Here is a 14678-nt window from a genome sequence, read left to right on the forward strand (position 1 = left end):
ATGAACTGAAGAAATACTCTACAGTGGTAAGGGATGGTTTATACGGGGATGAAGGTGTAATTTACACTTAGTAAGTGTAGAGACCTATGCATACAACAGCCAGATGCAGCAATGCATACAGGACAGGTTAGGGCAAGACAAATGCAGAAAACCCTCTCGTGGCACAATCCATTTCAAGATGAATTTGAACCAAGTCGATCATTTTTTTTTTTTTAAGGCAGCTAGAAGACCCATTAAACATGTTAAGTGTTCACATAGGCAAAATACGGCTGCAAAGGTGAAAAGAATTGGCCGTCTACCCTGTTCATGATTGCTAAGACAGGCTGTAGGCAAAAGCGTTCAGGGTGAACACTTCGGACCAGCCGGCTCCCGACCAGGCCTGTTGGTCGGTCGGTCGGCGATCCCGTAGGTCTGCAAATGCAGCCTGCTCTGACCCATCGCGAACAGACCAGCTACGGCCCATGGCGCGTTGATCAAAAGCAATGGTTTCTCAAGACCTCCCCGGTCTTTACAGGGGTTAGCCAGAACTATTCTCAAGTCGCTAGAGCGGCGGGCACACCTCTCAGGACTCCGCTGAACCAGTGCGTATCACACAAGCACACCGAGTCTTGCGAGCTATGACTGCCAGAAAAGGCGTCCGCACGGTGCCGGCACCGCCTGGAGGGAGCCCGCCGCGCTGCCGACCGCCTCTACCGGCCAACTGCTTCCCCGCCCCGCCTCTGACGGCGGCCGGCAGCGACCAAGTTTCCTCTGGGGCTTCTGCTGCCGTGCTGAACAGTCGCTCTCCGGTCCTCCATCCAGCTACCGTCCGGCCATGGAGCTGTGGCAGGTACCGCTGGTCTTCTCGCACCTGCCCATGTTCCCCTTCTTCGACTTGGCGCACTATGTGGCCTCCGTCATGGCGCTGAAGGAGCAGCAGGGTGAGCGGGGCTGTTCTCGGGTCGGGATGGAACTTTTCTTCCTCACCGTGTTCTACTGTCGTCCATCGTATGTTCTCAGGCTGGGCCAGGCCAGAACAGAGGCGAGGAGCGGGGAGTAGCCGGTGTTCGGCTGCCCCAGCACCTGCCGAGGAAGGTTGCCGCACAAGATGGCGGGGGGTGTCTGAGGGAAGCTGGGGTGCCAGAAGTGGGGCGGAGCGGGGCTGGGCTTGGGGGGGGTGCTAGGCGGTGCCAGGTGTCAACTGGTTCACTTGGGCTTTGCCGCTGGGTCACAGCTGGCATGGCAGGTGCCTCGTCCCGGCTCGCGTTGTTAGCGTTTTCTCTGGGATCGTTTTCCTCCAGCCTCCAAAATCTGCCGTGGTTCCCCCCCGCCCTTCCCCTCTGTTCTGGATTTTTTTTTTTTTTTTAATTTAACGATGCCGCGTGGCTCATCTGAGTTTCTGTGCGTACTCCCACCACTCTCAGATGGCTTCTGTTTCGTTTGGCGTAGCGAGGGTTGTCGGCACTCCTAGCGCACAAGTTTCAGCTCGTACGCTGCAGCACGGCACAGACCCTGGGGCCGGTACTAGCGGGCTTGGCAGGGGTGCTTCTCCCCTCTGCCCCTGCCAAGTCCTCCTGCATCAGGTCCCTGTGTGCTCCGTTAGTCCGTACGCGTGCAGAGAAGATTCTCTGCAGTCTTCATGAGCCCTTCTGTCAATAAATAATGTCTGGCTGCAGAAACCACGTAGAAAGCTTTTATGGCCAAGAAGGCCAATGACATTCTGGGGTGTATTGGAAGGGGTGTGGTTAGTAGATCGAAAGAGCTTCTCCTCCCCCTCTGCTTTGCCTTGGTGAGGCCGGATCTGGAGTATCATGTCCAGTGTGGGGCCCCTCAGTTCAAGAAGGACAGAAAGAGTCCAGTGCAAACCCACAGAAATTATGAAGGGAGCAGAACATCTGCCTTACGAGGAGAGACTGAGGGAGCTGGGGCTCTTTAGCTTGGAGAAGAGGAGACGAAGGGGTGACCTCCTTAATGTTTATAAATATGTAAAGCATGAGTGCCAGGAGGATGGAGTCAGAGTATTGTTGGTGATGCCCAGTGACAGGACAAGGGGCAATGGGTGGAAGTTGAGGCATAGGAAGTTCCATGTAAACATGAGGAAAAATTGTTTCACTGTGAGGGTGACAGAACACTGGAACAGGCTGCCCAGGGGGGTTGTAACAGGATTCTGTATTTTCTATGAGTGCATGTAATGATACTTCAATCTCTACATGCTCTTTTCTAGAAAGTCTTTTGCACTATGGTTGCAAAACCCAAGCTAATTTTTTGTTGTCACAAATGCAGAGACTAACCTTGTTTTAATATTTAGAAGAACTACTTGTGCTGTGGCTTTGAATAGTTACAGTAAGGGCATCCCAGCTGGTAACTATAATAGACTAAGCTGTTTTTCAGGATTATAGTGCAGATTTGGGAGCTTCCACTTGCTTTGGAATGTTAAGGTTCTGTGCTGTTTAGCGAAAGCTTGTGCTTTGGTCCCTTCCTAAATGTATCAAGGTGAATTTTTTGCTTCTTGCTGAGTAAGTGCACTCAGCAGACTGTTCCAGCCAGAATGAGACCTTTCTCTCTAGAGAGGTATTTGACATTACCATGCATTGCCTTTAAACTTTCCTGTGGGATGGAGACTGGGATAAGAAGAATCTCTGCTTTGTTAGCATGAGCAGAGCTTTAGCAAGACAACACATCTGGACCGTGAACTGTTGTCAGAAGTCTGGTTAGATTAGTGCTGCTAATTTTTTTTCTTCTCAGCTTAATAGCTGGAAAGTCCTGAACTCCTGTGTGTCTTCTAATACTTTGAATTAGTAACTAATTCAGGTGACTGCTGGCCTGTAACTCATTTGCAAGTAGTTTGCACTGAATATTAAATCATAACTGAAATAGCAGTCATTATGAAATACTCAGGATGGATATAGTATATATATCCTGTAAGCATTACTGTATATTCTTTTTAGAAACTTTAAATAAAGTAGCTATGTTTCATAGGGAAATAGCTAGGTCACCTTAAGTGGCCAGTGATACACGAAGTAAATAGTTAAATCCAAGTCACATTTGTTTTATCCCAGATTACTGCCTCATTAAAATACCAAGCTCCCCTCACAGTTTAAAATCTGAATTAGTGTATTTGTATCATGGTAGCACACCCTAACTAGGAGTTTTCCAGTCATTCTAGCTAGATTTCCTTGCTTATTTGTAATTGCTGGCAGCCCATGACAACCAACGTGTTGCTTTCCACATGTTTTAAACGAAGAGTTCTTGGTTAGTGCATTTGGGATTGCTTAGGAGTGGTTCATTTGTAACTCCAGTTATAGAACTGGCAGGTTTGGGGATGGAGGAGTGGTTGAAGATGTGTCGTATTTGGAGGAAATCTGCTGATTTTGTTCTTACCACTGTTCTATTACCTGATTGTGGTGATTTGAAGAGGTGGTGGTGGTTTTGGCTTTTTTTTTTTTTTTTTGTGTGTGTGTGTGGTTTTGCTAAATTAAATCTGACTCTATAAATCCTTTAGTTAATTAATGTTATTATATGTAGTTGAATATGGGTGCTAGAAAAAAGTTATGCGAATCCTTCTGGTTTGCTTTTAAATTCTGTATGTGCTTCCTGACTGCCTATTTGCAACATATTGGAAATATTAAATTAGATTGTATCCTACTGACAGAAATAGTTTGCTGGCAAGGTGTTTGTTGTGTTGTTTTATTTTTTTTAATAATTACTGTTGCCTAGAAACTATATTTAAAACTGTATTCAACAGTACTTCTTATGTTTTGAAACCTTATTAAAGCAAACAAATTGCAGGAGCTGTGGCCTTTTGGCGGATCATATTTTGCATGGTTGTGTGATGCCTCATTAGTTTTGCAGGATGCATCAGAAGATAAATATAATTGACCACTTGTGTAAAAACATGTGACCCACTTAAAACTGAGCCTGTTTTCTGTAAGGTTACACCCCAGTTATAACTTAGGTAGCATCACTTAGATGAGCTTCAATTAATGTCAGCATTTTTTGCGTCATTGGCTCCTATGTTAGGTGTATTTCATGTTAGAAAGCATGTATGAATTGTTAAATATTGATGTTTGAGCCAAGAAAATGCTATGTTGACCGACAAAAAAATCTTGACATCCAGCAGAGTTTACAGGTTCTTGTCTTTTTTGCACATAATAGCTTAATGAAGAAATTTATATGCTTTGTTGTGGAGCTTCTTCATAGAGGGAAATGTGGTAGTAATGATGGTAATTACTATATGTGACCTCAAAACTAGAAACCACTTGCTGGTAGTCATGGGGGAGAGGAAGAGTGGAGACATGATGTTCGCCAAAAGGCAGAAGAATGGATTTGAAAAGAGCATGGGTAGCTAACTAGTTTTAAAATACTCCAACATGTAAGTGATTTCATGCTGCATTTTAGGGGGAGGGAGGAGGTGATTTAATACTGTGATGAGTGTCTCCACTAAGATGTTAAAATGAGTATTTCTCTGCTAGTGCAAAGTGAAAAGCTTCATGCTAATGAGAGAGATGTTGGTGCACATCCACTTGACGATAGATGTCTGAACTGTATTTTTGTTTAAAACCTGGTCTGGATGTTGAGTGTTCTTGGATGTGGAATCTCCTGTCCTGGTCTGGTTACCAGTCTCATTCCAAGGCCAGATTACTGTGCAGATTACATCATATGTCCCATCTGTACTGCAGTCAAAGCTTGTTCATAGTGCAACAGTTGATCTGTTAGCAGTACTTCCCAGTGTCAGCATCTGTTCCCTTCTGATTTGTGATTTACAGTGCCTGTTGCTGTCTTCTGGGTTCAACTACGACAAGCTTAATTTTCTTCATAAGCAGTTGGAAGGGACCAGCTGAAACAGCCAGTGTGCTGTTTCATACCATCAGCACCATGTCCCTGCTATGGGGGGGTGTCTGTGGGCTTTTGGCAAGAGGGCACCAAGTGAGCATGTTGCCTTCTATATGTATTACTTCTTGTTATATATTCCTTTCTGTACTCTTGTTGGTATTCCTTCGGTTCCTTTGTTTTTTTGTATTGTTCTATTAAACTCTCCTTATCTCAAGCCATGGGGGTTTGGGTTTGCTCGCAGTTTCTCCTTCCCATGCTACTGGAGGAAGGTTGAGTGTGAAGGGGGAGTCGTGTGAGCGGCTGCATGGGGCTTGGCTGCGTCGTGGTTAAAACTACGACACTCTTGTTAGCTGGGTTCTCATGCTGTCCTGTGAGAACTGGGATGTTTATGTGGTCCATTTGTGCTGTAATGCCACAGCAGCCTTTAGTGGAGTTGCTTAACAGACTGAGTACTGTTGAATGTGAGGGTTGGTTATTCTCTTGTGGCAAGAAAAGGGATTTTGTCGTTTAGTGTGAAAGTTGGTACATAACAATACTTGTGATGTGACTCTACCATCAGTTGAGAATAATTATATGTGAGAAGGAAATTACTGTAGTTCTTTTGGACCAGTGAGTATCCACTTAGCTGTTTCCTGAAAAAAAAAAAAAAAAGTCTGCCAGCATTTTTAGATATTTTTTCTTTTGATTGAGGCAACTTCAATCTTGTAAGCACAAGACATTAATTTTCTGCAAGTGTCTTACCTTTTTCAAATATGTTGGTGAAAAAAAATCCACATTAAGTTACCTGAGACCTGGATGTAAGGGCCCACTTTACATTTTTACTTTTGCTGTTGAGGGACATTATCAGGCTTTACTGTTTTCACCTGCTAATTTTATGTGCACAGACATAATTGATAGCTTCTTTGGAAAAGGGATAATATGCAGTAACAAAGCTGAGCATAACCGACTCAAGCACTTGGTAGTACAATATGGCAAAGAAATTACACAATGGTGAAACCCCCATAGATGTTACCTTATGTTCAGCTATTCTGTAATAATTAGAACTACTCATTTTTATGGATTTAGGTGGTGCTGCAATATGTGATAATTGTGCCAGCAGTGAAACCGGAACAATTTCTAAGCACTCTTCTATGAAGTAAAGTGTGTTGGGTGCTCTCTATTTTCTTTTATATGTTTAAGTTTGTCTTGGGTATGATTTTTTTTTTCCCCCCCAAAGCAATGCATGAAAACCCGAAAACTTCTCCTCTAGATTGAAAGCATATGTCAAGTGTGTCGGTGTGAGCTGAAATTCCCCCCCCCACCGACAATAACCAGGCTAGCCCAGTCTGGAAGCAAATGAAGGCTGTATTTACAAGCAGATGAAATGCAATGAATATGTACAAATATACAAAAATTCACAACACTTACAAATATATACAATCGACAGAAAAGCACAACCAAGCTCCCTTTGCTTCCCCACAAGGGGACCTTCCCAAAGGGGGCCTCTCTCTCTCCCAGGAGCTTTCTCCCCAGACCCCCCTGGACAGAGAAGCAGAGTTAGTTAAGCAGAAAGTTGTTAACTTAGCTGCCAAGGTCAGTACGTGTTATCTTCAGCCAGAAGAGAAGAAGAAACAGCAGCCAGACAGCCCAGCAACTGCCCCCACTGCCGAACGCAGAATGTGCAGAGTGCCCACTTTGTTTTGGGTAATAGTTCTTAAACATTTCTATCTATCCAATGGAAGTGTTTAGAACAATCGTTATTTTGCTTTCTTACACCCAATAGTGACTTATTTACAGTCTTTCACTTTCTCTGTTCTGAACTTTGCAAGGAAAAATTAAAAAGACGGTTTCAAACAATCACAGTCAAGTTTCATTTTGGGACAGGCATTAGGTTTAATTTTTGCTTTGGGGAATTTAGCCTTTGGACTGTGGAAAATTAAACTAGTTCAGGCAAACAGGACCTCTGCAGATGTGTAACAAGGGAAGCTCTGGCAACACTAGACTTTTGAAGTTGGAGAAAATAGTCAAAACAAGGATTTGTGAGTATTTATGGCTTTAAACTATCATTTTCCCCTGAAACTGATTAAAGGCTTCCCATTACCTCCAGCATAGTCTTCTAATATTAAATACAATTTTGACATAGTTAAATTGCAGTGGAAAAGGATAATTCGTTTTGAACAAAATAAAGCAAATCATGAACCTTTTAATAACAAGGGAAACACAATTATTATTATGACTTCAGGTAACCTTTTTCCTGTTCAGGTGGAACAATTTTGTTTGCTGACCAAAATGAAAGCAGTGTCCACAACAATTATGAAATCATAGAATCATAGAATCAGCAATTCTATGATTTCATAATTCTTGTGGATATTGCTTTCATTTTAGTCAGCAAACATGGTTATAAGGAGGTTTAAGAGGAAAAAGTTATGAATACCAGTCCTGTCTAGGTCAGCAAAGCTGCTTGTGTGTTTTTAATATAATTTGGAAAGCAACAGATCATTAACAATGAGATCTCTCAACTGTGCTCTGAAAGCTTTTTCTTCTTGCCTTCTAGCCAAATAGTTATACTAAATCAATCCACAGATGTTTGGAGAACACAGCGTCAGTCTTTCACTTTTATTTAGATAGCATATGCTTAACTCAGTGTACTCTCAAGTTTGTATTTCTGAAGACTTTTCTTGTCCAAACCTACATATTTCTGCAAGATTATTAATTACCTAAAGGAGCAATGTTGGACTGAATGATTAGAAACATACTGCCTTCTAAATATCATGAAATTTTCAAATGTTATTTATATTTATTCATCTTTTCCCTTTGTTTCAGGAGCTGTGGAAGTGTCAGTCCGGAGTCCAGTTGCCTGCTGGTTTAGTGCTATGCTTCATTGCTTTGGTGGGTCAGTTTTGTCTTCACTCATGCTTGCTGAACCTCCAGTAGCATTTCTGGCAAATGGCACAAATATTCTGCTGGCATCTTCAGTCTGGTAAGCATCCACAGTTTAGTTAGATGAGTAGTATTGATTCTGAGGAAGATATACCTTGTGAACCAATAGTGTACCATCAAGGAAGACATTGTGAACCAATAGTGTACCATCCGGCTTCCATGTAAATCAGAAGATTAACTTTAAAATGATACAAATTTGGATGATTTTTCATGGTGTTTCTTCATCCAGAAAGTCACTGCCACAAAATAGTTATGATCCCATTCTACAGGAATAAAATGCTTCTAAGAGAGCAGCTCTCATGGGCTGTTGTATAGCACAGTGCTCAGCAACTTGGCTAGGCTCGCCTTAGATTTTTATAGTATTCCTGGTCAAATAGCTGAAAATGTTATTTTGGAATAAAGTAGACTTCAGTTACTGTTGTTATGGATGTAAGTCCTTCTGCAATAAGGTGACCTGCTTAATGGATGAAGGAACAACTGTGGATGTTGCTTATCTGGACTGTAGTAGAGCCTTTTACACTGTTTCCCACAGCATCCTCCTTGAGAAACTGGTTGCTTGTGGCTTGGATGGGTGGATGATTCCACTGGGTGAAGAACTGTCTGCACGTCTGTGCTCAAAGAGTGGTGGTGAACAGAGATAAATCCAGTTGGTGGCAGGTCACAAGTGGTGTTCCCCAGGGCTCCGTATTGGGGCCAGTTCTCTTTAGTATTTTTATTAACCATCTGGATGAGGGGATTGAGTGCACTCTCAGTATGTTTGCAGATGACACTAAATTGGGTGGGAGCATTGATCTGCTTGATGGTAGGAAGGCTCTGCAAAGAGACCTGGACAGGCTGGATTGACGGGCTGAGGTCAATTGTATGAGGTTTAACAAAGCCTGCATCCCCTGCAATGCTACAGGCTTGGGGCAGAGTGGCTGGAAAGCTACCCTTCAGAAAAGGACGTGGGGGCATTGGTTGGCAGCCACCTGAACATAAACCACCAGAGTGCTTAGGTGGCCAAGAAGACCAACAGCATTGTGGCCTGTGTCAGGAATAGTGTGGGTGTTAGCAACAGGGAAATGATTGTGCCTCTGTAGTTGGCACTGGTGAGGCTGCACCTTGAATACTGTGTTCAGTTTTGGGCTCCTCACTACAAGAAGGACATTGAGCTGTTGGAGCTGAGAAGGGTAACAAAGCTGGTGAAGGGTTTGGAGAACAGGCCTTATGAAGAACAGCTGAAGGAAGTGGGATTGTTTAGCCTGGAGAAAACGAGGCTGAGCAGAGACCTCACTGCATTCTATATCTATGTGAAAGAAGGTTGTAGTGAGGTGGAGGTCCATCAAGGTGATAGGATGAGAGGAAATGACCTGAAATTGTGCCAGGGGAGATTTAGATTGGATATTAGGAAATAACTTATTTAGTGAAAGATCAGGCAGGCATTGGAATGGGTTGCCCATGGAGGCTGTGGAGTCACTGTCCCTGGAGGTATTCAAGAAATGTGGGAACATGGTACTTTAGGTTGTGGTTTCATGGCCATGGTAGTGTTAGGTTAGTGGCTGGACTCGATGATCTTAGTGGTTTTTTCCAACCAAAACCATTCTATTCTGTGATAAACACAGTCTAATGTTATCTGCCGTACCTCGTGAAGGCCAGAACCTGGCTGGTGTAAAAGACTTGAACTTTCCTGTAACTGGGACTGAGTTTCTTTCTTCCATTTTCTCTTCCTGCCATTACTTCAATACTTTTTTTATATTTTGCCCTTTCTCAGATGGATGGGCACTGTAGTAGAAAACATTACAGAGCTTAATGGGAAGCCAGGTAAATGAATGAGGCAGGAATTTGGCCTGGTTTGGGATTGAAAAAAAACTAAAACACTGGAGTTATTTTCATGTAAATGTGGCCTTCCAGTGGAGTTCATTTGTTCCAGAAAGTGATCTTTGAAGAAACCCTTAAACTTAGTGAAATCTGTGAGCAGCACAAGGTTTTGAATTTAAAAATCTGAATTCCTATCTTAGAAGAGTGTTACCTGCTTGGAATCCTGTAGTATCTGTTCCTTGTAGCCCATTAAGTTTTATACTTGCAAATTTATTAAAATAAAAATGTATATCTATGTATTAGCCTTCTGGTCTTGATGTTGCAATGAGAGATGACTGATTTAGTTTTAGGCAAATTAGTGAAATGAATAATGTGCAATAAATAGTGCAACATTAATATAGCTTATAGACTCTCCTTATGGTTCATATTAGTCTGATGTGAGCAACATAACTGTTTTAACAAATGACATGAGTTCAGAGTAAGACAGGACATGATGGCTGTTGAAAACACAGTCAAATGTGATTTTCTGTGCACAAACAAAACGAGGCTTTAATGAGAAGCTATGAGCGTTATGAAACCTTCTAAGCTTCTAGTTTCACAACCTTCTCTTCATGAATATAACGACTCTAATTCCGGTCCCAAATCACGTGAAACGAAATCCCAGGCCTTACATAAAACTGGAAAATAAAAGAGGTTGTCCTACGCTTAAGAAATGAATGACCTGTAGGACAGCGACATCTACCGTGAGCAAGTGCTGCTAGCAGAGAAGAGACCACGGGCTGAAATGCCGTGGTGGGACTGCAAAGCCAGGTTCCATCCACTTGTGCATCGAGGTCCTGAAGTCACATTCTGCAACTGTAAGTTAATTCTGATTAGCGTTGTCTGTTGAGTACATGGCTTAAATGTCTATTTTCAGTAGCTGTTAAAATAGCTCTTCATATGTCTTTGGCTTCATATCAACTGAAGCTTCATTGCATAAAAAGGCAATTGACTTTCCACTCATAAAGAAAGGAAGAATGTAAGTAGTTCAAAAGTAAATCTAAAACTGAGCACCAGAGCAGCAGTTAGCTACTGATGTAAATGATTATGTGAGTAATAGGCTATTGTATGCTCCACTCCGGGAGGCCTCAAAATGAAGAAATTTTAAAATGTAGTGGTATTCCTTCTATGCAGAAAAAGAAAATACGTAACTGGGACTGAACTTAAGCTAAGCTTTACTTTTCTGGGGATGAATCTTCCTGGCCTTCTGCTGTAAAGGATTTTATTTTTTTAAATTAAAACCAAAAAACCCAAACCCTGTGTTCTGTCCTGAGCTCTAATCTCTAACCATGAAGTCTTAGTTGTGATGTCTGCTAGTAGTTCTAAGGTACTAAACCAGACAGAAAAAGTGCATCTTTGCATCGCAGCCTGCCTGAACAGATTTAGAAATTCTTGGGAGACAGGACTGAGCTCAGCAGCCTAAACCAACAAGCAAGTGTCTTTTTTTTAGAAAATGAAAAAGTAGCCTTCCAGAAATAACCAACCCTTCAAACCAAGCATACCATCAAGAAACACTAATCTTCCTGTAATGCACTAAACTCGAAGTATACGTAAGGATACGAAAAATATTCGCCAATAGCTGTCTCTGACCAACCATCCAAAGTTCATGCAAGCCGCATACACACCCCCCCCAACTCACACTAAAATCCCAACATACCCCAACCCTCCACCCATAACTCAACAATAACAACCCCTACACCTAAATCACCCCCTAACCCAAACCCTCCATCTTCTTATAATCATAACCTCCTCAAAAATCCCTCCATCCAAACAAAATCTACCCACTATCTCACTCCCTCTTCTAACAATTAACAACTCAATCCCCAACACCCCCACACCCCCCCCCCCCCCCCCACACCCCAAACAACCCCCCCCCCCACCCCAACCCACCACCCCCCCCCCCCCCCCCCCCCCCCCCCCCCCCCCCCCCCCCCCCCCCCCCCAACACACAACCATTTCATCTGGCCTAGCATTAATTAGTGGAGGCATTCTTGCTGAAGTTCTGTAATTTTGTGTACTTATCAGTATGAAAGCATGGTGTCAGCATGTAATTTATTACTGTATTGTACTCCCATTAAAAACAAATGAACAAACAACAACAAAAACCCCAACAAAAAACCAAACAAACAAAACCCAAATAGAACAACCAACTAACCAAAAAAACCAAACAAACCAAAACAAAAAAAACACCAAAACCCCACAAACCCTGCAAAAAACGACAACCCCCCCAAAAATCCAAATAATTAAGAATAATCCACAAAAAGTCAGTTGGACATTGGTTTAATAATTTGAATTATAAGAACACGATATATAAGCTATATAACATTTGGCAAAATTTAAAGCTGTTTCTCATGTACTTTAACAAATTCTTCTCTGGGACAATGAGGCAGTAAGAACAGTTTCAAATAATGTTTGATGCAAGAGTTCAAGCACATGCAAAGGCATTTCAAATTCGTTCTCAGATGTCTACCAAATAAGACACTGAGGTATCAGTAGTATAAATCATACATTGCTAGTCATATTCAAAACTGCCTTTAAAGGTTATTAGTGAATTTCGTAGTAAAAACTTTTGAATGCTGCTAATGGATGTTCTCATGATTTTTCAGGTACCTTGTGTTTTATTGCCCACAAGACAGATTCTGCCAGTGTTTTGCCTTTCTGCCTCTTCGGCTTTTGGTTGCGGGAATCGCTCAGGACGTTATACACTCCATTTAATCATCACCCTCCATTCTTATCCCCATCCAACCTTGCACCCAACCACCCTCTTCCACTCAATACCATAACTCATATTATCTTCCCTAGTACCAATCCCAAATCTTTATCTTCATTTAAATAATAAATTTTTAAATTTAAATAAAACTTAATCCCACACATTTAGACTTAATACCCCATTCCTATCATATCTTTACTATATATTCCAACTCATGTCATTTAACTCATCATTTAACCATCCTATCATCTTGATCATAATTCTTCCTGTTATAATACCATTCTTTCCATTTCATTCCTAAATACTTGTTAATTCACATTTAACCATCAATCAACTTCTTTATATTTACAATCATACTTTTCATATAATTCCCAACATCAATCTCATCAACCTCAATTATTTACAAATCATAAAACATATCCTACTGTAATTACATAGATCCATTCTCATATTTAATCTAATTGTCACAATTATATGAACCACTTCTCATACTTATTCTTTCATCACAATAACAGTAAATGTCAACGAGATTTCATATCATTACACCATTTCATGTATCACCATTTCCACTACCCTCTATCCACTTCCTCACCTTCTCACACCCCATTTTTCTCACATCTCAAACAACTTCAACTGTACTTTTAAATAGACCTAAGTAACCAATCCCTAATACACATTCTTTTCCTTCATCTATAACCACCACCTCCATTCTAATTCAATTACATTAATCATTCCCATATACACCCAAATTGATACAACAAAAACCTTTAACCCACTATTAAATACTATCAATAATCCAACCTATCCTCATCACACTTCACCTTACACACCCCCATCTTCATACAATCACATACTCAACACCACCCATATCCTTATACAATATACTCAATCCACACCATACCCAACCCAATACACAACCTCTATTATATCCACAAACATACATATATCAAATTATCCCACCTAATTGTCCCATTAAAAACCACTAATTATCATCTTCTCAATACCAAAATGTCATATAGACTGACTCTCCTACTCTCACTTCCTCGAGCAATTACATTCCACACACTCCCTCATCGCCCCATACACGCGCACGCTCCGCTCCTCGCTCTCCTCGCCCCATGCACTCCTCCCCACCCACCCATATACCCCTCTCTTCTTCTTGATGTAGCCTCGTGTTCCCCCATTCCCACATGTGCACAATATCACATAATATATGATATCATTTCTACTAATAAAAATATAAGTTTCATGCAGTCAGCATCCATAACAAATCGCTGACACATTCCAAAATCATGTGTGACCCCAAAATATAATAGTGACTTCTTCGTGATCTCGACTATATCCCACTCCCCACAACTTCCATCAACAATACTGCCCTACACGTGTACCCCCCCCCCCCACTATCTATTTTCCTTTCTCATTCGAAGTCCAGAAAGTAAATTTTTGCTGTACACAATGATTCCATCAATTTAGTTGTCATTTACCTATGTCATTTAATTACCTCGCCAATAACATATCACACCATCACTGTTACATCCTGCACCAATTGTTTACGCACCTGTATACTCGCCTCACTACCTACCTCACAGTACAGTCTACACCTGTATTTACCATTGTCCGTGCCAATTTCCTACATTACCACATTAAAACAACCCTTTAAAAATTATTCTCCCCACACCAACAAACTTCTAGATTAAACCTCCAAACCCACAATCACAATCCCAAAATTTACCTATTCACCTATGCAATCTATCACGATGCATGATGATCTCTCTCGCCATCATTTCACCATAGATGAGTATAGATGATATATGATATCCAATCTGTTGTCCTCTCTGTTCTATACTCCACATATAGAATCGTAATTAAAATCTTCTTGACGACCCTCATCAACACATGCCCTCATCATGCATTATCCACATAATATGTACTCTAGTGCTCGTTCATACAGTAATCAACATACATAATATCTACTCCATAAAGTGTTGTGCATAGTGTCGATTTACATGCTCCATAATAGTACAACCTACGTACACCACGTGATCAATCCAAAATCTGTAGTGATACCTCTATAGTCACCTCCCCTACCATCAGACCAGCTGCTATCCCCATCCTGTTGCTAACACCAATCACAAACTACCAATTTCAAGTTACATACTTATACACACTACAAACATCAGTAATATAATAAGATTCCCCCTTCTTGCACCTCAGTCACTAAAATAATACACTGCTTGTTGAAATGTCACACCTCCGTACCCTCTTTCCCACTACACTGCATCTCAAAGGTTACCGTACACTCTCACACCTCTCTCTCACTCTCACCTAAATCAATTTTTCCTGTGATAACACGTACTGTGTGACCCGATAAAAACCTCGCCAAATGATTGCCCTGTAGTCA

The 14678-nt window shown here is 41.6% G+C and overlaps 1 protein-coding gene across 1 annotated transcript; it reads left to right on the forward strand.

Annotated features, from left to right (window-relative positions):
- Window positions 1-814: 814 nt before the first annotated feature.
- On the forward strand, window positions 815-12282 carry TMEM38B (transmembrane protein 38B). The gene is made up of 3 exons (XM_054397614.1): window positions 815-920; window positions 7615-7771; window positions 12174-12282. The coding sequence occupies exons 1-3, from the start codon at window positions 815-817 to the stop codon at window positions 12280-12282; spliced, it is 372 nt and encodes a 123-aa protein (XP_054253589.1).
- The last annotated feature ends 2396 nt before the right edge of the window (window positions 12283-14678 follow it).

This window comes from Indicator indicator, chromosome Z, assembly GCF_027791375.1.
Source record: "Indicator indicator isolate 239-I01 chromosome Z, UM_Iind_1.1, whole genome shotgun sequence".
NCBI classification, from domain to species: Eukaryota; Metazoa; Chordata; class Aves; order Piciformes; family Indicatoridae; genus Indicator; species Indicator indicator.

Bases quoted from the DNA above. Each gene is read 5' to 3' on its own strand.
- TMEM38B (XM_054397614.1), top strand. From the start codon at position 815: ATGGAGCTGTGGCAGGTACCGCTGGTCTTCTCGCACCTGCCCATGTTC. The intron at 921-7,614 runs GTGAGCGGGGCT...CCTTTGTTTCAG, and splicing joins GGCGCTGAAGGAGCAGCAGG to GAGCTGTGGAAGTGTCAGTC. The intron at 7,772-12,173 runs GTAAGCATCCAC...ATGATTTTTCAG, and splicing joins CTGCTGGCATCTTCAGTCTG to GTACCTTGTGTTTTATTGCC.